The sequence below is a fragment of the Thermobia domestica genome, chromosome 11 (genome assembly GCF_964235325.1).
Source record: "Thermobia domestica chromosome 11, izTheDome1.hap1.1, whole genome shotgun sequence".
Lineage (NCBI taxonomy): Eukaryota > Metazoa > Arthropoda > Insecta > Zygentoma > Lepismatidae > Thermobia > Thermobia domestica.
In genome coordinates, this window is record NC_137464.1 from 134,885,162 (window position 1) to 134,910,977 (window position 25,816).

The 25,816-nt window shown below is 37.0% G+C and overlaps 1 protein-coding gene across 2 annotated transcripts in view; it reads left to right on the top strand.

Annotated features, from left to right (window-relative positions):
• The window catches only part of LOC145664458 (thioredoxin domain-containing protein 11), a 506,348-nt gene that overhangs the window by 221,229 nt on the left and 259,303 nt on the right, over nt 1–25,816 (top strand). For both annotated transcript variants that reach the window (XM_081731156.1, XM_081731155.1), the window contains exons 6-7: nt 7,073–7,160; nt 18,267–18,949. In XM_081731156.1, coding sequence (XP_081587282.1) covers nt 7,073–7,160; nt 18,267–18,949 — 771 coding nt within the window. The remainder of the gene's footprint in view (nt 1–7,072; nt 7,161–18,266; nt 18,950–25,816) is intronic.

Here is a 25,816-nt window from a genome sequence, read left to right on the forward strand (position 1 = left end):
AGTCATATATGAAATTACCTTTGATAATTATTATAAGTAATAAATTTTGTCTTGAGATAGTTTGAGGTTAAAGGAAGGTAAAATATTTTGGATATAGTGAGAATTAAATATTGATATTGAATATAATAAGTGAAAATTAAGGTTGCAATTAATTTGTTTGTGTATTGTAAAATATTTTTTTAGGGCTAGGCTTGATATATAGGATTGATCCATGCTGGTTCTCCTGGGTTGTTGTAGTATCTGTAGTGTTTTTTTTTCAAACCAACAAAAAGGAGGTGTATAAGTATTTTTTTGAATTTGCCGTTTTATAATGGCTAATCGAACTGAGTTTGTGAGTATTGATATACCTTATGGGTATTCTGAACTTGTAACGCGGGATAGTACTGGTTACTGTGATCCTGATTCGCATTCAGAGTTTGGGCAATTAAATATGTCGTTAATCCCTCCATTCAAGGAAGTTACGCTAGGTGGGTCTCGACTGAAATCAATCGGAGTATGTGTGGAAATAATGAGAGCATGCATTCCGTTAGCTGTGGTTTTAGTAGGCAGGTTAATGCAACTAGTTTAGGAAAGTTCCAGCGAGACTTAGGACAAGTCCTTTGAAGCACCATTAAGGCAATCAGAACAGACGGGTTTTGTAATTCGGGATTCTTCAAATGTTAGCGTTACTGAAAATGTTCGAGGTAACATTACAAACATGTATCTTAATCTTCGTCATTATTATCGAAGTCTCTCAGATAGGGAACTCTACTCCGAAAGCTCCATTGAGTTCTCCTTTTCTCCAACCTGTAAATAGGTATGAAGCGAGAAAGTAGAATCTGGTGTAGTAGCTGAAGCTAACAGACAAGATTCGCCTGCTATTGAACATAATTTAATGGCTAAATATGCATTCAAGAGAAATAGTGAATCTCTTGAATTGAGATTTAAGGATGCTAAATTAACAGATGGGAGTAATAGTCATGAAGTTTTAAATTTGTTGTTGAAAATAGAAGAAACGTTATTAGAAACTAGTTATTCACTCGGGATGGTTTTAACCGTACTTGTCAAATGTACGGGGGCTTTATTAAGAGAAATCTTATTTGCATTGAATAACAATGTAAGTCGGTACAATCTACGAGGGAATTTACTAAGCAATTTTGTTACTCCACTGAGTAGGCATTTGGTTTCAGAATATGTTTATAGAAGACAGAAGTTGTCTAAACAAGTTAATGATTATGTAAGGTCTGTTATTGTAGCTATGAATGTATTGGGACTTAATGGTCCAGAATCGGAATTAGTGAGTATGATTGTGTGGTTTAAATCCTAATCAAAAGTACAGGATGTTGAATAACTATTTACCTGCATCACGTTTAGAATTATTGGAAATAGCTGAAAAACACGTATTAAGTTGGGTTATAATAGAGAAATGGATGATGCTATAATTCTTTGTTTGGAAATAAATGTAGATCAACCCTCTACGAAAATAAATTGGGTCGATTGATAGGTGGCTCTCGGAATTTTCGGAATTCCAGGGGTCCAAGTAGTTTGTCTGAGCCTCGAGGTAATCCTAGAGCAGATATGGCATATATTCCTTCAGAAATGGACAATACAGTTGCATCTTTCGTTGTCGGAAAAATTAATAATCAGTTGACGGACATTTGCATCGATGGAGCTTCGAGTTTCAATATTGTTCGTGTAGATTTGGTTCGTGCTTGCGGTTTGGAGAAACATATTACTACAACGCAAGAGAAATTAGTAAATGCTCCTTCAGGATTGCATTTTTCCACGAACAAGGAAATTGTAATGACGGCGAACTTTTCAGGACACTTCGAAAGAGTTAGTTTCAAGGTGGTAGACCAGTTGCCTTGTGTTCGCTTGGAACTCCGTTTCTACGTTCCACAAATTCGGTGATTGATTATTCCAAAAATGCCTTAGTTCCCGTGGTGGCAAAAGAATTTCTTTAAACTATAAGAAAATATTTCATAAGTTTGGTTATCAATCTAGAGGATTTAAGTCTGCTCCTCGTGCCTACCAGTTGACAGGAAATAATGCTAATCAACATGGGGTACAGATTCAAGATGGTCCAGATGAAAACAAGATGGCATCGATATGAAGACATATTTGATTATGGTTTTTCGTGAACAAGGAATTCAGTGCAACTTGGACTTAGTTGATACCGAATCTACGATTCTAGAGATTCGAGCACCGATTCCAGCTTGGTCAACTCAGAGCGATGATTGATTCAGAAGTTGATTCAGGTCGACACATCGAAAATACTTTATCTTCAGTGGTTGATAGTCATGTGGGAGATCAACCATTCAGTAATATGCGTGGTGCGATAGAAATGTCGAACAACCATTTGTCTCCGAACATGAACTTGGTTTCAAGAACTTCGAGGAAGAATAGTGATGCATCACCGATAAATTCCTGCAGGACGGGTGGTGCGATTGGAATATCCGGTGACCAGAATCCATCTTATATGAACTTAGTGTCTTCGTCAACGGGAGTTCGTTGTTCGTCTGGAACAGCTGCTTGTTGTACTAGTGGTTCAGATGGTAAACTTTCAATGTCGATTCCTTAGTTGCTTTCTAATGAGATCTTGGGAGAGATGACATCGAAAGCTAACAACTTCATCAATCGTCAATCTGGTGGGAATCGTGATGGTGCGAATGAAATGTCCAGTTTTGTCAATCCGTAGTGGGAAATTGATGACATCAAGAATGGAAAATGATCCTTTTCCGACTCGAATACATTGGAACGGAAGATCTGATGGTGCGAGTGATATGTCCTTTGGGGGAAATTCATCCACGGGACGAATAGTGAATTCTGAAGTCGACGGGAGATGATGAAATTTGGGAGAATCTTTTCAAGATTACGATAATGGTGCGAATGAAATGTACCTTGGTCATCGGATTGTCTCTGATGGGGACACCTCGAAATTGGTTTTAAACAGTAAAAGACCTAATGATCAGAATAATTCGGAATCTATTGATGGGGTTAAACAGTTATCAGGTAAACCTATTTCTTCAGATGATGTTGACCGTATTCAGTGTGATGATCCATCAAGAACTGGGATCCCAGAAGCTAAGAGACTTATGATGAACAATGGTCTCAAAAGAAATAGGAATCGTAGTAGAACAACAAAAGGGTGGATAATGTGACAGAATCCTCGAATATTGTTAATGTCTTAGAAAAACCAATTGTTGCTAGTAGTTCGGGAGTGAATAGTCCGTTGAACTGAGATGAACATAAGCATGTTGTGTTGGATAATAGTAGTAGTTCCGAAGCATCGGATTTGACATAGAACAATAAGAAAACTTTCATAAATTAATTCAGAGGAATCGGAAGTTTCAGCCCATTGATTTTTCTGTTGATCTAGAGAAAATGGCTCAGAATAACACACCGGTGATAAACCAGTCTAACAGGTGAAAAATCAGAATTTGGGACAAGACTCGTGGAGATTCGATAACTGATTTTGTCGCTTTTATCGAGTCAATGAAAAATAAATACTCTGATGTAATTTCCAAAAGGGTTGGATGCATCAAAGGGTTTGTTGGTCGACTTTATTTAAAAGAGAATAAACCATTCAAGGATACGCCTTTTACAGTTTTCAAAAATAAAGAAAAAAATTATGATCAAAGTGAAGATCTTGTTAAAAAGGGATTTTGGAAGAAGTTGACCATGCAAACTATGGCAGTAGTTGCTTCCTGGTGAAAAATAAAAACAATACATATCGAATTATAGGAAATTATATAAAGGCTAATGCCTAATTGTGAATGATGTATATCCATCCCCGAATTTAGAAGCGTGTTTGATAGATAAGAAACTGTACTCGAAATTCGATTTAAAGCGGGCCTACAACCAAATTTACCTCGATAAATTGTCACGTGAGATTACAACTCTTCTTACTCCCAAGGGGTGTTATCAATACACTAGAGTTCCGGAAGGAATAGACTGGGAGTAACATTTTATTGAGGGCTATAGAAAACGTATTGGGGGATCTGACATAAGGGCGTCGAAGTTTATTTTGACGATGTGCTGGTAGCTAGTGATACAATTGAAGAACACATGTTAATGGTAGAAAAGGTTTTACAGAGGTTCAAAGAGTATAACAGTATCACCAGATAAATGTTTTATAAGAAGATTAATTACCTGGTTACATTATTCGAGGAGACCAGATGGAGATTGACCCAAGCAGATTCTGCTATAAGATATATTCCACAACCCCGTATTAGGCGCGGATTGTTAAAAATAGGAGTATTTAGCTATTATTCTAAATTTGCATCGGAGCTACAAGAGCTAATGGCTCCACTTCGTGCCTGGAAATCACCTAAGAATAAATTCGTTTGGGCTCAGGAACATCAACAGATTTTGGAGAAATTAGAGAATATTTTGATTGATACCGTTGGTTTGAAAACTCCAGATCTGAACAAATGTTTTGTAGTCTATGTCGACGGCAGTGGCAAAAGTATAGCCAGGTTTATTTCACAGGAAAATGCGAATGGAAACCTTCAACCTGTGTGTTTCTATAGCAAGAAACTATCAGAGGCGGATAAACACCGCAGTATTTATGAGATAGAATTTATAAGTGTTGTAAAAACAATATCTCGCTATAGACACTACTTGGTTAATGAGTTTGATGTGTTAACAGACAATAAAGCCTTGTCATGGATAATAATAGGAAGAGACTTAAAGTACGGTCCTTTCGTGGAAACTCAGTTTAAATTCGAAATATAAAATCAACGGAGAATATAGTCGCAGATCTCTTGACGCGAATCTATGATCCCTTTGAATTCAATACATTGGATGGCCCAGTAGGATTAGCAGCGTTCAGAAAGAATATGAATATAAAGCATCTCTGGATCTTACCCTTAATTAAGGATCCCATCGATAAATTACAACGAGAAGATCCAGATTTGGATATTATCATCAAAAGAATTGAGAATGGTGAGAATGTTGAAGGGTATGTCCTTAAGAAAAAAATATTCTACTAAAAAGAACTAATTCGGCGATTAATCCATATAAAATCGTAATCCCGAAGGATCTGAGGAAGGTGCTTATCGAGTATTACTATGAAGACGCGCTGATTGATGGTTATACAAGTGCGTCAAGGACATTAGCTTAACTGATGAAGTTTATCTGGGGAGGATCGAAAGATGTGAAGAATTTCCTTAGTACATGTGATGTATGCCAGAAAGTTAAGGAGTCAAACCAAAAGAAATTGGGATATTTAATTTCGGAATTCAGCAAGAGTCAATTCTCATTGAATGTTTGACATTGTAGGTGCTTTGCCGAATTCAAATGGATATAAATTTATACTCATCGGAGGTGATAATGCCAGCCGATTTTGGTTTTGGAAGGTTTGAGAAGCATAAGTTCCAATGTTGTAACCACAAGGTGAGTTTTCCGGAGGTCCTGTCCACTGACAACGCTTCAATTTTTGTTTCCGAACACTAAGAAATTCCTGTTTGGTTTGGGTATCAAGCACATAAGGCTCGAGTCCCTATCATCCTAGTGGAAATGCGGTAGAAAAATTTATAAAGACCTTGAAGGTATCCCTTAGAGCTTACATCTCGACGAAGAAACATCTGCGGTCAACTCTTGTGCCAGAACTTCAATTCGCCTTAAACATAGGCGATCATTTAGAATTAAAGACGTCACCCATCTAAGTTTACTTTGAACGTCCATATAATACACCGTTAGGAAACCGATAGAATATCAATGATTCTGATGGAAAATCATTTGCTGACTTGTGGAAAGAAGCTATTAAGAATATGGAAAGAAGTTGGGCCACAATACGTAAGTTGATGTTACGAAAGAGAAATCCCGTTAATTTAGACATGGGGGAAAGTGTCCTGTTAAAGGCTAACGTTAAACCATCCCTAAAAGACAAGGTTGCGAAATCTCTAAGCGATAAGTGGTTTGGTCCATTTGTGATTAGGAAGTTTTTAAGTCCGAATACCGTTTTAGTTTCTGATGAGAATGACACGCCAGATTCATATCGCCGTTCGCATGTCTCAGAATTGAAGGTCTATAGAAGTAGAAGATATTAAATCGGAACGTAGCTAGCCTGGTCTTGAAAACTTGTTAGTTTGTGTATGTTCACGTAGTTACTTCTTAAATATTTTAATTAAATTAAATGTGACATTTATTGGATATTTTTTCTTTGTGATATTAATATTGAAATTTGTTAAATAATTAATTCATTATGACCATAATGAACAAAAAATTGTAAATAACAGAATATTTATTGGTTAAGAATTTGAAGTTATTTTAATTCTGTATTATTGACTGTTTTCGTGTTAAAATGAACTTTCAGGTGTTCAATATTTCATCCATCCTTGGGAAATTTCCGTATGCCTACCAATAGACTATTGTGGACACTGAGTTGTAGCCATCCACATCGCCTATGGCCGTCATATTGAATAAAATTGATGGTGGAGGATGATTTACTAACCGAGTAAAGGGTTGAAAGTCGACAATTTTTATCACAGCCAATCTTTAACACAATACAGTTGATCATGTGTCGCTGTAACATACTTTTTTAACTCAAGGAACAAGATTTTGTGTACATTACGGTAATTTGAAAACGAAGTAAAATATTATTAAAGCCTACATCTTAGCGACAGTTATCTGGTAGATGAAAAATATATGTAGTTACTTCTGATTGTACAAACGTCCCTCTCGAGACAAAGGGGCGTATCTAATTTTTTTTCAGCTTTTCGAGGAGATAAATTTAAAGATCTAATCATAATTTATTCTATCGTGTTCTGTTAAAATTTGATTTGATTTCGTAAGTTCTATACCTGAAACGAAGGAGTTTAAACTAAATTTTAAAAGACGATAAAATAAATAATGAGATTTAAACTTCTGAAAAAGTTAAGAAAATGAGATTCGCGCTTTTGTTTCGAGAGGGACGAAATATATTGAACCAGTATACTTGACTTAAAAACAAGTGAAGTAATCACAATATAGCGTATTAAATGAAGAAAAGCTTTTGCGAGATTGAGAGTAGAGCACGAAATTGTTCATTTTATACTATAGAAATAGATTTTTGCGCGTACTTTTGTTTAATATTTTGGTTTCTTTTCAGCTGAAGGCGGTAGCGATGGAATACTACAACTGTCATAATACAGCATGGACGAAGCAAGTTGTTGGAGCGCTCGTTAAAGAGTTTTCAAGTAAGTTGTCCTGTGTTTGTAAGTATCATACTTGGTAATCAAAACTAACGTTAAGACGTCAATGAGCTTTCGTTGTGCTAGTTCGATCATTTTCATTTTCATACGAAAGTGATTATTGCACAATCTTTAACTTTCAGAAGTTTTTTTCTGTTTTTAAAACCCTGGATTAGTAGCATGGGATATGAAGGTACAGAGAATTTTCTTTTTCAATCTGAGCTCCGTTTCTAAGCGGTTAGCGTACGCGCATTTGACGTGGGAGACTCGGATTCGATTCCCTTTGGAAGCTTATGTGGTTCAAACCACGTTAATCAGTACGTTCACGTCTCATATAGCCTCACTGCTGAACGGGACGTTAAACTCAAACTCAATTCTTTTTCAATCTCTGCGCTGGTATCTCGCATTGCAATGAGTGAACATTACTTTTGTTTTAGTACAGAAAACTTTCAATGTATCCTGTAGCATCAGTCAGTTTCTTCATTTTCTTACTGAGCTGTGGGGTACAGAATTTTCCATGTTTCTGCTTGCGTAAAAATTTGTTGATCGTCTCTCTGAATGAAATATCTATGTTCAATGAACTTAAAGAAATAAATTGTTTCAGAGAAACGAGGTATTTGAAGATGTATCTGTGTATCTGACAGTGATGAAGAACAAAACGTTTAGTATCATCCTGTGATCGGTGATATTTTATCTCCATACTTTCATATCCATATCTCCATTTTCTCCCCGATACAGATACTTATGTGTCGGGTGGGAACGATTGCGTGCGTTTACAGCTATGTCGGTGGTAGTTTTGATTACCAGATTAACTACCAGAAGGGTTACCCTTCCTAATTGGTCTAAATGGAGTAGCTAGAAGAAGAGTGTTTTGGGAAAAGGCAGCAGTTCTCCAGTACCAAGTTGACTACTGGCCATACCAGTGATTGGATGGTAACTTGGACATTAGTCTCAGGCGTGCTTAGAGTGACTTAAACAGCTGGATACTGCTGATGAAAGGCAGCGAGAAACCACCACTTTATTTTTCCCTAGTTTGCTGACAGCAAAAAGAGAAAATATGTACTATTGTCTTTCGTAGGTCAAAATAGTTCCGGAGGTAAAATTTCACCTCATTGAGATTTCCGGGAGGGGATGGCTTGGGAAGGACTATTGGACGAGAAAGTAACAATGTGGAGGAGATAGATAGGAAAAGAAACACATGCAAGAGCAAAATGTTTGTGGTAGGGACATAGAACGTATGTGCTACTGTACGTTACAAGAAGGAAAATTAGAAATTCTTATAGAAGAAATGAAACAGAATAATCTAGATTTGGTAGGAGTTTGTAAAGTTAGTTGGGGAGATAATGGGGTATTGAACAGCGAAGGATATAGAATGTTTTACTCAGGTAATGAAAAAGGCGGCCATAATGGCGTAGAAATAATTCTTGGAGAAGGTACTGAAAGGAGAATCTATTGATGATAAAGTTATGATGTTAAGACTCAAAGGGAAAACGAAGGATCTAGTGGTGATACAGACATACACCCTCCATTCCAAAAGAAACCGAACTTTTGAAAACAAATAGCACCACTAGTGCCATCTGTTGTAATATTTTACCGGTAGATGGCGTAGTCCCTCATTGACAACTGGTATAAATGTCATGACATTTGGATGCACGGCAACAAAGTTATTGCGTTTCAACTGTCAGTGTGTTGTGTACATCGGTCGGAAAATGAGTTTCAAACAACGAGCTGCAATTGAGTTTTGTGTTAAACTGGGTAAAACTTTTAGTGAAACGCACCAAATGCTACAAAATGCATATGGTGATGAGTGTCTATCCCGTACGCAAGTTTACGAGTGGTTCAGGCGATTCAAATCGGGTAGAGAGACGCTGGATGATGACGAAAGATCAGGCCGTCCCAGAACCGGATTATCGGAAGAAAACATCGAAAAAGTGCGTGAATTGATCAAACATAACAAAAAATCGTCGGTGAAAGTTACTGAAATGGAATTAGGCATTCCTCAAACAACCGCATACCGCATTTTGACCGAAGTTTTGGGCCTTAAGAAGGTTAACTCGCGGTTTGTACCACACAAACTCACCGAAGACCAAAAAGTTGATCGAATTGCGCATTGCAAAGACATCGTTAAAAGTGCTCGGCAGGATCGAAACTTCTTGAAATCGATTGTAACTGGTGACGAAACAAAGCGGCAAAGTGCTGAATGGAGAGCGCTGGATGAAGGAACACCCAAAAAAAGTCGCTTGGTGAAGTCAAAAGTTAAGGTGATGCTGATTTGTTTTTACGATTCAAAAGGAATTATCCACAAAGAATTTGTTCAGCCCGGCCAGACAGTCACTGGAGAGTTTTACTTGGGCGTCATGAAGCGTTTGCTGGCAAGAATTCGTCGTATTCGGCCCGAATATCGCGAAATCGGCAGTTGGACTCTTTTGGACGATAATGCACCATCACATCGTTCGCGACTTGTAAATGAATTTTTGGTCAAAAATCACATTATTCGGTTGCATCATCCGCCCTATTCACCAGATCTCGCTCCGTGCGATTTCTATCTGTTCCCGAAGCTGCATTTGGCGATGAAAGGAAAGTGGCACGCATCGATTGATGCTATTGAGAAGGCGACGACCGCCGTCCTAAAGACCATTCCAATAAAGGACATAGAGAAGTCGTTTGACAACTTGTTGGAGCGTGCAAATATGTATATCGATGCAGAAGGGGAATACATTGATTAATAAAAATGATTTGTTCCAAAATGTACATTGCTTTTTTGTTTTTTAAAACGTTCGGTTTCTTTTGGAATGGAGGGTGTACGCACCGACGACGTCGCATGCATCTGAAGTAGAGGAAAATTATTAGAAAAAAAGAAGAAATTATAGACAGGGAGAAGAGGGGTGCATGCGTAATTGTAATAGATTTCAATGCAATTGTGGGAGAAAAACTGGAAGGTAGTATGATAGGCAATTACGGTTCAGGCGAAAGAAATGAAACTGGAGAGGAACTGGTGAATTTCTGTAGACAGAATTCACCAGTAATTGGGAACTCTTGGTTCAATGAGAACAAGAGAAGAATATATACATGGAAATCCCCAATAAATGGCGGAAGATATCAGGTAGACTGTTATTATTCATAAGAGGTATCGGAATAACTTGAAGAACGCAAAGACCCTTCCGGGGACAGACATTTTCTCTAATTATGATTTTGTCTGCCCGAAGTAGGTATTCAACTAGGCAACAAGACGTTGAATACTGAAAAGTTGAAAAACGAGGAAGAAATCTCTTCGTTGAAAAATTCGAAGAAAAATATTCAAACGAGGAGAGGATAGGCGCAGGTAATAACGGACAGTGGGAACATATTAAACTTTACACACAGCAGACTGCAGAAGAAGTAATAGGTTGCCGCGAACACAAAACAGCTAAGAAACCATGGGTTACAGAATTTATGTTGCAGAAAATAAGGGAAAGGGAAATATGGAAACAGGTTTAAACAGAAGAGGACAGAAAGATGTACAGAAAGTTAAACGATGATTTACGAAGCGAGACAGACAGGCAAGGAAGAGTTTTACAAAAGAAAATGCGAGGACATAGAGAAATTAGAAGTTGGGAAATATGAAGAAATGTACAAGGATGTGAAATCTACTGAATTTCGGTGCAAACAAGAAGTTCTACGATGACAGTAGAAATAAGAATGGGAAAGTAGTCAGCGAGAGATGAGAGGTCATAGTAAAGTGGAAACAATATGTTGAAGACTTATATGAGAGTAGGGATAGACCGTGTAGCCTAAATGTTCAAGTAGAAAATGAAGTACGCGAGGGATTTAGGATGATAAAGGGATGCGAACGAGCGATGATAAAGGCTGTACTTCGGGATGAGTTTGAAAAGGCGGTATCCGAGATTAGGAATGGAAAGGCAGCGGGGCAAATAATATACGAATTAAATGCGTTAAAAATATGGGAGACAATGTCAACAAAGAATTGTTTCGACTTTGCAATAAAATTTATGAAACAGGAGAGTGGTAAGAAGACTTCCTGAAGACGATCATGATTTCGATGGCTAGGAAATCGAATCCAAAGAGAGAGGATTATAGAACTATTAGTCTCATATCTCATGCAGCTAAAATCCTGCTCCGAACACTGAACAGAAGGTTGTATGGAATATCAAATGAAAAATTTGAAGAGGAACAGTCCGGGTTCAGGAGAGGTAAGGGCACAAAAGATGCAGTTGGATTATTAAAGGCAATCGGTGAAAGGTCTATAGAAAAAGGGAAAGAAGTGCATGTTGTAGTTATTATTTAGAAAATGGTTTTGATGTGTGAATTGGGAATTGTTGTTGGGAGTTCTGAAGAAGATTGAGTTGGAATGGAAAGATCGAACACTCATAAGAAATTTATATATGAATGAACAGGTGTTAGAATAGGGGAGGAAATAGTAGAGTAGAGTGCAATTGGATGGGGAGTTCCACAGGGATGCTGTCTCTTGCCAACATTATTTAATATCTTTCTTCTAGAAGATAGAGTGAAAAAGAGATAGTGAATGATGAAGATGGCATTTCGGTAGGAGGTAGAATGATCAGATGTATAAGACTTGCAGACATTATGGTGCTTGTTGCAGAATCTGAAAAGAAAATCAATAAAATGTTAGAAAAAATGAGGAAGGACTTTGAAGAATATGGAATGAAAATAAATGTTAGAAAAACAAAAGCCATGGTGATTGAAACGAAGCGGTCTGTGACAATATAAAAGTGGGAGGGGAGAAAATAGAACAAGTGAAAAGTTTTCGATATCTGCGTAGTATTCTTAGTAATGACACCAAGTGCTAACGTGAAATAAAAGCAAAGGTAGGAATGGCGAAGGAAGCCTTTAGGAGGAAGAAAAGTCTGTTTTGCGGGACCTTGAATAAAGAGTTGACAAAAAGACTCATAAAATGCTTCGTGTGGAGTGTTATACTGTAGGAGGCGGAAACATGGACATTATGTAAAAGTGATAAAAATCGAGTGGAAGTTTTCGAAATAGGCGTGGAGAAGAATGGAAACAATTACTTAGGTCGAACGGGAAACGAATGAGAAAGTATTAGAAATGGTGGGGGAGAAAAGAACACTTTTAGATATTATTGAGAAGAGGAAGATAAACTGGTTGGGACATTGCCTAAGAAGAAATTGTATCATGAGGGATGTGCTAGGGGGTATGGTGGCAGAAAACAGAGGGAGGGGCGAAGGAGGCTACAATTAATGGACGATATAAAAACAGAAAGATCATACGTGAAGACGGAGAGGTTAGCGGAAGACTGTGGAGCATGGAAGCTTCTCAGCTGCGGCAAGTGACCTGCCAATAAAGGCAGAAATCTATGATGATGAAGATATCCAAGTGATGATAAGTATATTCCTGATCTTCAGGAGACGACAACTTCATCAGGAGAAGAACGAGAGCATCATGAAATCTGCAACTCGACAATCTGTTGCGCAGCTTCTCGTAGTGGACATTTCTCCGTTAACCCTGGCAACAGGTCGCCGCTTTTTTGTAGTCTATGTCACATGCGTACCAAATCGAAAGACACGAAAACCACTGTTGTTTGCAGCAGATGTGCCAAATATGTCTTCTGCTCATAAATTTGTTGTATGTTGTGAATGCAAATTATAAAACACGGGTCTCAGGATTAGTGTTGTAAAGGCCTGGAAAAAAACCGGAAATTAAGTTAGCACCGTGATACAATGGAATTATGGCTACAAGAGATACTAAAATATAATCCGAGTTAGATTAATTAGCAGCATTTAAATTGTCTTAAGTAATCTTACAAAGTTACCGTTTTGTGGCAGGGAAATTAAAAAAAAAAAAAAAAAAAGGCCAGAATCATTTTAGTTAATACCAGTATGTTAAAATCAATTATATATATTTTAAGGAAATACGAATCTTCCTTGTGTTGTGTAAAATTTCCGGAAATTTTGAACCCATTAAAAAAAAATGTTTTGTTCGGAAATATTGGCAAAACCCGGAAAATATAATTTAAAAACTATTTCTTCGCCTGCGTGATGCTGATCTTATTTTCTGTAACGTGTCTGCAGCCCATATACAACGTATTTCGCTAGTAGGAAAGATATTTAAAGCAACAGCTTTTAATTTTACTTTTTCGTTTTCTAATATCTGATAAAAATCCCTCTTTATTATTTGTATATTTTTCGAACAACCCAAAAAGAGAGATGATCTTATTTACATATACACACATACACCGCACAAGTGCGTAAATTTGAGCAGTGACAAATATATTAAAGAATTTAACATGTGAAACTTCCGTTCCTTATTATTAAAGACTAGCAGAATACCCGTTCTTCACATGGGGAGAATACGTTTCGTTTTTTGTATAAGGGGCACCAAAACTATTACCAATGAACTTAGGGACCCCAAAAACTATGAACTCGACACTAGTATCAGTCATTTTCAAATACTTTTATATGTCACCCTTCCCCTTTAGGGGTGAATTTGGATTTAAACAGTATCGGAAATGTTAATGTTCATCTCAGAACTCCAAAAACCATGGATTCGACAGGAATATCAACAAAAATGATTTTTTTAAAAAAAGAAATCATGATTTTTTTCCACCCTGGTACTATATTACATACCTGTGATATGTTTATAACTTTCTTACATTTCAACATTAGTGCATTTTGTCAATGAAGTGCAGATTTTTCATTTACAAGAAAACCTGCCTAGCCTGGATTCGAACCTATCTTAAAAGTAAGCACTAGGACGCCAATTTGTTAGGTTTTTGGGAATTTTAACAGTAATTGGTAAAGTTTAGTAACAGTAGTACTCTAAAATTATGGGTTAAAACCCGACAGAAAATCCTGATTTTCCAAGTTGGGTGTTGACGACAGGTAGGCCGGTTGTAAAATCAAATATGGATTGAGAAAGGAATTTACACGCGGACTGATCGTCTTAAGACCGTGAGAAATGAGCAAGAGCTAAGCTGTAACAATAAACGGAAGCGCTAAAGAAGCGAGTCCAAAAAGATCATATGAGAGTAGGAACGTGAAATCTTGACAGGTACTAGCTACGAGTTATGAGAGACGTTGGCAAGAAAAAGAGTGAGCTTTGCATCCAGGAGACTAAATGGAAGGGTTTAAGATCGAAGGAAATAAGAAATTGATACAAGCTTACATTTACAAGTTACAACAACAGAAAGAAAGGCTTAGAATTATCTTGAATAAGAACATGAAAGAAGAATTGTTGGATGTAATGAGAGTAAGCGATAATTATAGCGACATTCGTGCTGGAATAAGGAGAAATCTTGAATATAATAAGCGCCTATGCCACGCAAGTTGGGTGTAATGAAGAGACAGAGCAAGAATTTTGGATGGAACTTGCTAATACTCCGCAGAATTGTTCATTGCATAAAAAGTTTGTCCTAATAGAGGTCTAAATGGACACGTAGGATGATCAAGAACAGGATATGAAAGAATATATGGAGGAAGTGGATTGGAAAACAGAAATAAGGAAGACGAGAACATATTACAAGCGGCAGAAGCATACAATCTGGCTGAATACTTTCTACAAGAAGAAAGACCACCACCATATTGCATAAAAGAGTGGCACCGCAAAGTCCCAGATTGACTGCATCGTATGCAGAAGACAAAACCTATATGATTCAAAGGACTGTAAGGTAATAACAGGTGTGAGAATCTAACGGAACAACACTGCCTCATAGTAGCCGATAGCTTCATCAATGAAAAGGTAGGAAGAAGACGACAAAATGAACCTGTTCGAACAAAGTAGTGGAAGTTAGATGGGGCAAGTGCTGAAAGGTTTCGAAAGGAAATTATCACATTCCAAGTACTGCAAATAAAGGAATAAGAGTTGGTCGTGGAAGAAGAGGGGACCAGGATATCAGTAGCACTTAAGGAAACAGCAAAACTGTGGGAGAAACAAAAGGAAGAGGCCTTATTGATAAGGAAACATGGTGGTAGAATGAAGTTGAAGTAACTATAAAGGAGAAGGAGTAACGATAGGAAAAATGTCAAAACTGGCAATTGACTAGGTCTGATGAAGTACAAGGAAGCGAAGGAGATTGCCAGAAAGGCAGTTAGATAACAAAAGGCAAGGATTATGATGAGTTGCGCAACGTGGAAACAAACCAGGATTAAAAGATGTACAGGCTTTCGAAGGTAAGGTAAGAGAAGTAAAAGAAAGATATTTGTCATGTACGCTGCATCAAGGACAAAAATAACGAGGTTCTGACAAGTAAGGAAAATATAAATAAGAGATGGAAGGAGTATTTTCAGAAACTTCTCAAAGAAGAAAATCCGAGGGAGACTTGCGCAAAGCTATCCACGGAGGAGGGAGTGGTTCGGCCTGTGACCATAGTAGAGGTAGAAAAATGCCATAATAAAAAGTTCTAAAGCACCAGGACTGCATAATTTCCCTGCCAAAGCATGTAAAAGTTTAGGCAAAGAAGGAGTGCATTGGTTTACTTTACTTTTTAATAGAATACTAGCTGAACCTACGCTCTCTACACAGCGCATCATTCGCATATGAGCATAAATTTCCTTATCATTCCTTACAACATCTGTACATGTTCCTTTACAGACACAAGTGAAAGACGTGTTGATGAAAAAAAAAGCCAAGGGGTATCATAAAGGGGAGACTTTTTTCGATTATTTTTTCTCAATATCTCCCACCGTTTGCAAGATTTGAGCCTGCTTCCGGTTGGAGTTTCTAATTCATGTATGACCAGTGTTTTCTTTCTTCTTGCATGCAGTATGTAATGAGCAAATACATTACATACACAATTAATTATAATGTCAGTTATATATGGTGTTCATTGGGCAAAACACTCCCCCCCCCCAAAAAAAAAAGAAAAAAAAAAGGTTCATCTTAGACTGGAGAAATGGTTATCCTTCCTTTTCCATTATTATTTGGCCATGAAACAAACCCCTGAGACATATACAACCCCTATATACAACAGTGTGATGTTGGAATGTATAATGCTTAGGATGTGATGCTTTAGTTTTTTTAAAAAAATTCAACACTTCCAATGTACCCGTAAAAATGTAATAAAGAAATAGTGCCCATGTTTTTTAAATATTCAATTAGAACTGAACAATCAACATGAAATTTACAATCGATCAGTGAAAACGTGATCTTTCTAGAGAATGTAGTTTCCGAGATTTCATTGACGAAAGGATTGGACACAAACATATAAGTGTAGTTTAAAAGAGCTCCAAAGATGGCAGCACAATTCATTTGCATTTATTTCGGAGAAGGCTTATTAAAGGCAAAGGCCTTTGAACAATAATTTAAAAGGATAAACTTTGTGAAAAATATTTCTTTAAGTAATTTATTTAAAGTACACTCTTTTAAAAATATTTGTCTTTGTTATAAAATCAAAGGTTTGAAAGCTAAGGTTATAGGTTAGAGCTGGGTCGCTCTTAATTGGTACTGTAGCATTTTAATAGATAGATTGAAAACAGGAAATGACAGAAGAATGCAGAAGAAGCATTTTTTTGAACCATTGTACCGTTTGTTTTTTTTTTAAAAAAAAAAAACAGATGTGCAGGATTGTGGCAACTATAGAGGAATAATACTTCTGAGTCATGCAATGAAGCTCTGAAAAAGAGTGATAGAGACAAGATTGAGGGAAGAAATTGAAATAACAGAACGAATTCGGTTTCATGCCAGGGCGATCGAGAGCGGATGCAATAATTGCACTTAGGAGGCTAATGGAAAAGTACAGAGAATACCAGAAGGATCTCCATATTTTTTTTTCATCGATAGAGAAAGTATATGGTAGAGTACCACGGATCTTATGTGGTAGGCACTGAAGAAGTAGTTTGTTCGGAACACGTACATCTATATAGTTCAAGATACGTGTAATGGATATAGGACAGGAGGAAGGAGAGTGCGGAATAACAAGACTTCACAGTTGAAGTGCTGCTTCATGAGAGATCTAGTTTTAGTCCATACCTCTTTGCAATTGCCATGGACGAACTTACAAAGGATATCCAAGAGTTAGCATATTCAAATATGCTATTTGCGGGTAACATCGTGCTGATGAGTGAGACCAAGGCAGCATTGCAAGAGAAACTAGATACCTGGAGAGAAGCATTGGCGAGCAAAGGGCGTAGAATTAGTAAAACCAAGATAGAATATTTGCACTGTCCTTTCAGGAAAATGTAGTCGAGAATAGAAGAGTACGATTGGACGAAGAAGGTAGTATTGACGAGGAAATTCAAGTATTTCGGATCAATACTAAAGGAAAATACAGGAGTAGAAGATTTAAACAGTAAAATTAGCAACGGTTGGATGAAATGGAGAGAAGCGACAGAAGTATTGTGTGACAGTAGGTAAAGTTTACAAAACAGTAGTGGATCTGCCTATTATAGCGGAAGGTTGGACAACGAAGAAGAGAGAAGGACAGAAGTTTGATGTTGTGGAGATGAAGACCCAGCAATTGATGTGTGGAGTGACACGGAAGGATAAAATAAAGAGTGAAGTGATCCGGGAAACAGTGAAGGTGAGATCAGTAGTAGAAACACAAGAAAGTAGACTGAGGTGATCATATAAGAAGACTTTCGGAGTACGTAGCTCATCGAGTAGGTGCTATAGAACTGAATGGTGAACAAACCCGAGGCCGCCCAAAGAAAAAGAGGGAGATTGTGTTAAGAATGATATGGTGCAGTGTGGTGTCATAGCAGATATGAAAAGATAGAAACAGGTGGAGGACAGCGATCCGTAAAGCCGACCCCAGCTTACCCCCTCCCTACCCCTAAAAAAGCTTAAAAGAACAGTTTGTTTTGATTCAGCAGTGACAGCATTGTGGCATTCAGGGTAGAATTGTATATTCTTCCTTAAAGAAGGTGAATCGCATGTATGAAGTCTTACAGCTTTATATACATAAATGAAACCTTTTTAAAAAGTAGCAAATTAACTTGACTTTTTTGTGATATGCACTAATGAAATAAAAAATAAAATAAACTGTTCAGTATGAATCATACAATGCGCTAACGAAATCTTTAATCGTGGTAAACGTCCGAAATAGGACTCATTCTTGTAGTAATTTTGTAACTTTAAATTATTGAGTAACAAAATATATTTTATATTGTATTGAAATCAGTTTGTCGCTTTCTTTTTCAGGAAAGAAAATTTGGTATGAAAATTGGAACAGAAACTGTATTCCATGGTTGAAAGGTAAACTGGAAGTGATAATTGATGCTGAAGGCAAGGATTTTCATGTGAATGATTCTTGCTGTCAGAGTGTAATTATAGAAGAAAGTGGCAGTAAAAACAAACGGAATCAAATATGTGATGTGTGTTTGCAAACGTGGAACCATGATTCATTCTCCGGTATACTACAGGATGTTACATGTGGAATAGTACATTCAGGTCTGGAAGGCTTATCGGTCCTTGTCTCAGGTGGATGTCAAAAGGCGTTTTCCGGCCATTACAGTCCGTTTTCCTATTTATTAATGTGTTGTCAGCCCATTGAAAAATTGACGAAACATAAAAGAGGATTGAGTTTGAAAAATAATATTGAAACTCCATCAACGGAAGATGCCCAAATAAATGAATTGAAATTTTATTTTAAAGAAGAAAAATGTAAGAGAATTTATCACGGAAAGTTGTTGCATGAGATCGTTTTCCCTGACGAGAGATCGGCGCAATCAATCCCTAATATTACAGGACTGTCTTGTACAATGAATAGGACTATTTCATTGCTAGCTATGGATTCACTTAAATATTCTAAATTTGCAGAGAGACTGGGAATCGATGTGATGAATGAAAAAGACAAAACGTCAGTTGTAATATTTCATGCTGAAGTACGTATAACAAGTTTTCTCTTTCTTTTTTATCTGTTTATATTTTAGGTTATATAATTGTATTGCAACATCACAGTGTTGTAACTACCGGGCCCACAGGACCCACAATACTGGGACGATCAGAACAAAAGAAGGCCCGTTTAAGTTTCGAAGATTCGCTTTATGTTATAAAATTATGTGGTGCTAAAAAATCTAGGGTTGCTAAAACTTAATCCAGGGTAGGTTATAGGGTTGCAACTATATCTCATTTTTTGCCAGTAATGACGGCAGTATTTGAGCTACTTTTCGGAAAACTCAAAGCCAACAAACAAAACTTACACTGACCAGCCAATATATTATGGTGACCTGCTACTTTTTGAACGAAATCGTTTGGGTGACGTAAGAGCCACGGGGCACATCAGCACCGCTCGCCAGACGGTGACAGGGTCTTATTCGATTAGTCAGTATAATGATTGTGCGTTGTGTGGGAAATGACGGCGATATATCAGAATTTGATGGGTTGATCGAAAGCTGGGGATGGCATTTGGGAAACAGCACGACTTGTCCGGCTTTTGCGATGTGTCGTGCTTAATATCTTCCAAGGTTGGGAAAAGGACAGTGAAATCATCACTAAACTAAAGCAGAAGTGGACAGGCATACTCCAGTAAAAATGTCAGACGTCATAGACTTTCGAGGTTGGTACAGCAGAGTAGAACTAAACCTGTGGCACAATTAATAGCACATTTCAACAGACTGTAGCAGTGGATAAAGCGCGAAGGTATCTGAGCATGCAGTTTAGCGTACGCTGTTAGATATGAGCCTCCACACCTGAAATCCCATACGTACATTATGTTAACCACACGGCATAATCGATAAAGACTGAAATGGACAAGTACCAGTCGTCATTAGACCACAGAACAATGCATGGTCCGATGAATCACGATACTATTTTCATCACATTGATGGCCGGGTCAGAATCCGTCGTCTTCCATGGAAACGCTGCTCAAGACGTGCAGAACAGAGTGACGAGAGACCAGTGGTGGCTCACTTATGATTGAAGAAGCTTCGCATGGTCAATCATGGGTCCAGTAGTGCGTGTGGAGGGTAACATGATGGCTCCTAGCTATCGACAGTTCATTACTGATAATGTACATTCACTCATGTCAGCCGTATTTCCAGCTAGGAATGGGATATTTCAGCAGAACAACGCCCCTTGTCACAGGGCCATTGTTATGCACTGTGATGAATTTCAATTGATTCAGTGGCCTCCAAACTCACCCGATCTTAACCCAATTGAACATCTTTGGGATGTCATTAAGCGTAAGATCCGAGCTCATCGACACCTTCTGCGGTACGGTGACTAAGGTACTTGTATATTCAGATGTGGTGCGCCATGCCTCCTGCCACCTACCAAGGTCTCATTGTTTCCATGCCAAACCGCATTATTGCTGTGCTGCGAGCCAAATTGAATATACCAGATATTTAGTAGGTAGTCATAATGTTTTGGCTGGTCAGTAAATTTTCGTAGTGTAATGTCGCAGATGATCAAGCTTTTTCGCAATTTTGAGCTTTGAAGGCTAAGAAAATCATCATGTTGATACTGACAAAGTAGAGAACGAATTCCTCTTCCAAACGTTTCACCCCTTTTGGAAATTGTGATCAGCATCGAGAAATTTTAAAGTTTTCATATATTAGTTGTAAACATTCTGTGTGCTAATTTATTTAAAAAGATATTTCTCTTAAGAAACTTTTGAGTTCTATGCAGTTGCTTCAAATAATAATAATATGTGCAATTTTTTGCGTAATATAAGAATGTAGTAACTGACTACATGGAACATCGAAGATCAATATGTTCTCTATAAATTTTACGTGCCTTCATGAACGTGGAAAATAGGGGCCATTTTGTCATTTTTGCAGGGAGGCCCATGCATTCTTACGCTATTGATTACAGATCCCCAAAATCACTGAGCTTTGCTGTTACAGTTAGTTATACTGGGAATGTAAGGGAAAAGTTACTAGAATGAAATACAGACCATACACTCAGTTACTATAAGTGAACTTCATTTAGCATTGTAACCGAACTGGGAATAGCTGTGTCACTGCTTCACAAGTACTTAGAGAGAAAGAAATGGTACTTAAACATTTTAGGGACACACACGATGTACAGCGTTCTAATTTGAAATTATTATAACCCTTTTATTTTTTAGCTGATTTTATTAAAATATGGCATTACACATTGTTTCTTTAGAATCTCTGAACTATTTAAATTGACACACAATATCCCTTCGACCTAACTTAAATTTACACATTATCTGCAGGATTGTACAATACCGCTCGAAAGTTTTCAAACACTTCGGTAAGCATCTACTGTGATCCTATTATTTGGCACGAGAATTTTACCGCCCTGCATGAGAGGTACTCCTGCCTATAACCTCAAATTTGTCGAAAGTCGAATCGAGGGCTGAGACTGCAGATGATATGCCAAATCATAATTATCAAAATTGAAACCAAAAAAGACAATTTGACATAGATATTGCATAGTATAAACAAAAATGGGTGATGCAGTAACAAAAATTTGAAAGAGAAAGTAAATTTCCAAATTTTGCAGTTCTTTATAGCTTGTTGATATGCTAACGTTTAAAACGCCAAAAATACCATACTTAGAAAAGTGCTCACTATGATTTAATATGTTCTATTGTTTCTCGTTGAAATAGTAACGACGAGCATTATATATACGCGTCCACTGAGTGACAGTTGTGCAAAGAAGGGTGTATATTGACCTTCGTAAGCATTTTTCAAAGAATGGCGTTTTTAGTTTTCTTAAAGACAGCATGTCTATAAGGTATAGATAACTACAAAATTTGGAAAACTACTTTCTCTTTCGAATTTTTGTCACTGCATTGACCCTCTATCTCTACACTTTCCTAACAAAACTAATATTTTCCCTTACCTTACACACTTTTGTTTATACTATGCAATATATATACCGGGTGCACCACTTATAATGTCCCACCTTTATTACAGAGAAACCACGAGAGAGAGAGAAGCGAAACTTTGCACAAAGAAACTAAACGAAGGGGGACATCTATCCATATATTGGGTAACATCACCAGGTGAACAGTGTTGCCAACCCAATATAAAGTTAGAGCTCCTCCGTGGCTAAGGGGTTAGCGTACGCGCCTTTGGCGTGGGAGACCCGGGTTCGATTCCCGGCGGAAGCTAATGTGGTTCGGATTCCACATTAATCAGTAGGTCCACGTCTCATATAGCCTCGCTGTTGAACGGGACGTAAGACTCAAAATCAATCAATCAATCAATCAACCAATATAAAGTTATGACTTTTTAAATGGAATGACCTAAATTTAATTTCATAATTCGAATCAGCAATAAAAACAAAGACGAAAGAGATGACACTCGCAGATCAGTGTTGCATACTTTTTAAGAAATATACGTTAGCATGTGTCAAATTTAAACTCTTTTAACACACACAAGGAATGAAGTAGTAATTTATTGTGCACATTAAATTAAATACTGGGAAGAACTCTTTAAAATGACTTTAAGTTTAGAAGGATCAGTTAAACAGTGTTGCCACGACAGAAGATAGAAAAGTTGAGTTTCGAAATATTGCAATAACTTGGAAAAGGTCCCTAGTACAGTATGGTTTAAAATTCATAGAGCAAATCAGTATATCATAAGGATCATTGTCACGTTTGAGATCGATACGTGAAGTACTTACCGAGATATTCGGTACTTTGTTAAAGCTGAGAATTTTGTGCTGTACAAGATGGTAACGCTGTTTCAAAATTCCCTTTTTTCCCTCAGCGTTGGAGAAATCGTGAAGAAATTATTAAAACGAAATAAAACATTAATGAATGGACATACAATAAATGAAACCCATTTGAGTTCTTGAAGGGACTAATTAAACGTAATGTTGATATAAATTGTTCTTGAGTTAGTAATACAAATTCACATTTCAACAAGATGGTAGAAATACGTTTACGAGAGTTACCTAATAGCTATTTCGTGCGGTGAATATACTTATTCTCGTGCAACTTTAAGGGAATAATATCGAAACAATTCAATATTATCTGTAAATATTACCGACTTGTTACCACTTCTTTTTTAAACACGAATGAATGAAATAAGTAACAGTTTGTTGCAATTGAAGCAATACAAACGATGGTTTCCAAGCACAATTTCTTTGGCTGTATTGTAGCTGGCGGGTGTAGCCAAGTGGGTGTAACCCAGATAATTACCCACTTCCTTCGTTTGCTAACATACGTCTAAGGGGATCATTCTGAAACAATGATTAAGAAATTGTACATACAAGAAATGCAAGAAGTCATTATAACTGCTATGCCGATGATCACTAACAAAGTGGTAAATATTGCTATTCGTTGATGCAACCTATATCGGAATAGTTCCCCAAGTCTCTCGCAGTATCCATCAGGTCACGAAACAAATTTCTTTGTGTGGTATACTTAGTACAGATGAACTCTCACTTAGGAACTTAAAATTTTAAAGTCATTGGCCCTAACTGAGTATTTTTTTTTTATTATTATTATTATTTTGCTACCATATAAATCTCTGCAAGGGTTAGCTGTATGAGTTGTAGCCGATATGCACCAATGAAATAGGCATTTTTCTGGAAATACATAAATATTTGTACCATAAAATTCGTATATTTTTTACATTTCTACTTTGCCGCAAACTTGTGAACTGCACGTTATCTTCTGTATTTGTCAGCTCACTTATTGAATGTGTAGTTACAATTCATCGAATAAGTTTGAAACGCGCTACAGCCTTTCATGTGAAGCTCGACATAATGTTTTAAGCACATTTTTTAGGAATATTGTCGTTCAGGTTTACTTTCGCTGCACCACTGGAAATAATCGTTCAAAAATTACAATTCTTTCACAAATTCCTTCTTATTGTTTACTAAATAATTTGCGCTGGCCGACATGAAAACATCTTAAATTGAATAGTTAAATTTCAAGGGGACTATGATAATCAATTGTGGAAAGATTATAATTCTTCAAGGATTTGCGTGTAAATACGGCGTCCGGATGTATGCATAAAAACTGCAATGCAAAAAACAAGAAACAACATGTGCTAGTAGTTCACTAAAAAGCATGAATACTATCTAACCGAGTCACGGCAGGGCGAAGCTGGAATGCCCAAGCTTTTGTGAGAGGGTGCGTCCGAAGGGAGCAGGTGTGTCAGCGAAGGTTGGTATATGCAGAAATGAGGATAGTGAAAACTAATGGATTTTGGCACATATGAGTTTCAATAATACTTATCACGGTTTCATACTTGCAGCGTTCCACACGTAAACGTAAAATACAACTTCTGTACACTGTGCATAAATACAGCACCGTTGGAAAATAGTTTCTAATACAACCATCATTTATATGCACTCACTTATTTTATCCGTAATAAAGTTCTCGTAACGATTTAACACTATTAACCTACACTTGTAAACAAAATACAGGTGTAGTACTTTTTATTTGCAGAAATTTATTCTTTATAAATATGTCTTTTCATGCGAAGTACTGAATTTTACCTGTAAACCTTTCAAAATTTGGTGCGCCAAAAGTAAATCACCACCATATTTATTATAAATTCAAAGGTAAAAAATTGATCAAAATGCAAGTAGTAACACTGATGTAATGTACTATACACAGGCTCACGCACAACAATGCGTGATATGTTTAGCTTCCGTAATATAGTGCTGAGGGGTTCACTAAAATTTTACTTAGGTGTTTTTTTTCTTTCTTTTTGTCCTTGAACATAAAATATGAGTTAGGATAGGTAGGATGGCTTTGGCTAGCTTAGTAAAGTATACCTTTGGTAAACTCCTTCTATGATACTTCACCAAACGTAAAAATATGTGAATTGTGGATTGATATCACAAAAATCACAGGTTCAAGTTTTCTTTTACATACGCAGCAGCTGGGTCGTAGTTAATGAATGTCTTAAAATGTTTTTTGGTTTTTTTGCGATACTTGGTATGCAATTATATTCATTATTTGCGTTCGTTTGCGATCCGCAAATTTTGCGAACATTATTACGAAATTAGACTCATACATTGTTATTTAGCATGACACATAGACTTTTATTTCTTATGATACCAATAGTTTCTAATGTTTGCATTTAGTGGTAGATGTACCGTTACGTAAATACAGTGTGTTTGGAAAAAGAGCTTCCTAGTTTTAATGTCTCCTAGAATTTGTACAGTTAATACACTATTCTAGTTTGTGGTGTTTGATTCATCAACTCTCCAAGTTTGGCTCTTTTGCAGTTGGCAGATCTGCTTGACCTTGAGACGGCACCAGTGCAGTTTTTCCTCCCTCTTTCCTCAGTTCAGTCAATTCAAAAGTTCTTCACGCTGAAAGATATTATGGTATTAAATAATTTATTGTACGAAATAACTTTTTGTAAATTCTGTATTCTGGATAGGGCACTATAACTGCTAGCAGGTTATAGAAGTACTTTTTGTGGACGCCCTGTATATTTCGTAAAGACAGTGATTATTATTTCCGATTTATACTTTGTTCTGCGACGCTAATAAGTTCTTTCTTCGGCGGGAATTGCTTCTTTCCCACGCAACTGGACAAAGAAATCTTTCATTGTTTTCTCATATATATATATATTTAAAACATTGCTTTCTGGTGAGAATATTTGTCAGCGACGAACCTTCTCAGTGCTTCTCCCTGACTTATTATTATGCACAGTATATATTCTGCAGTTATTTGGAACTAAATTAAGTGCTTTCTTTAATCGCTTATGGAAATATTGCAGTAGTTTAGAGAAATACTGGCTGACCAGATGTTCAAGTGACCAAAGTGACGCCAGTCACGTTGCTGTTGCAGTTCCTTATCTGTACTT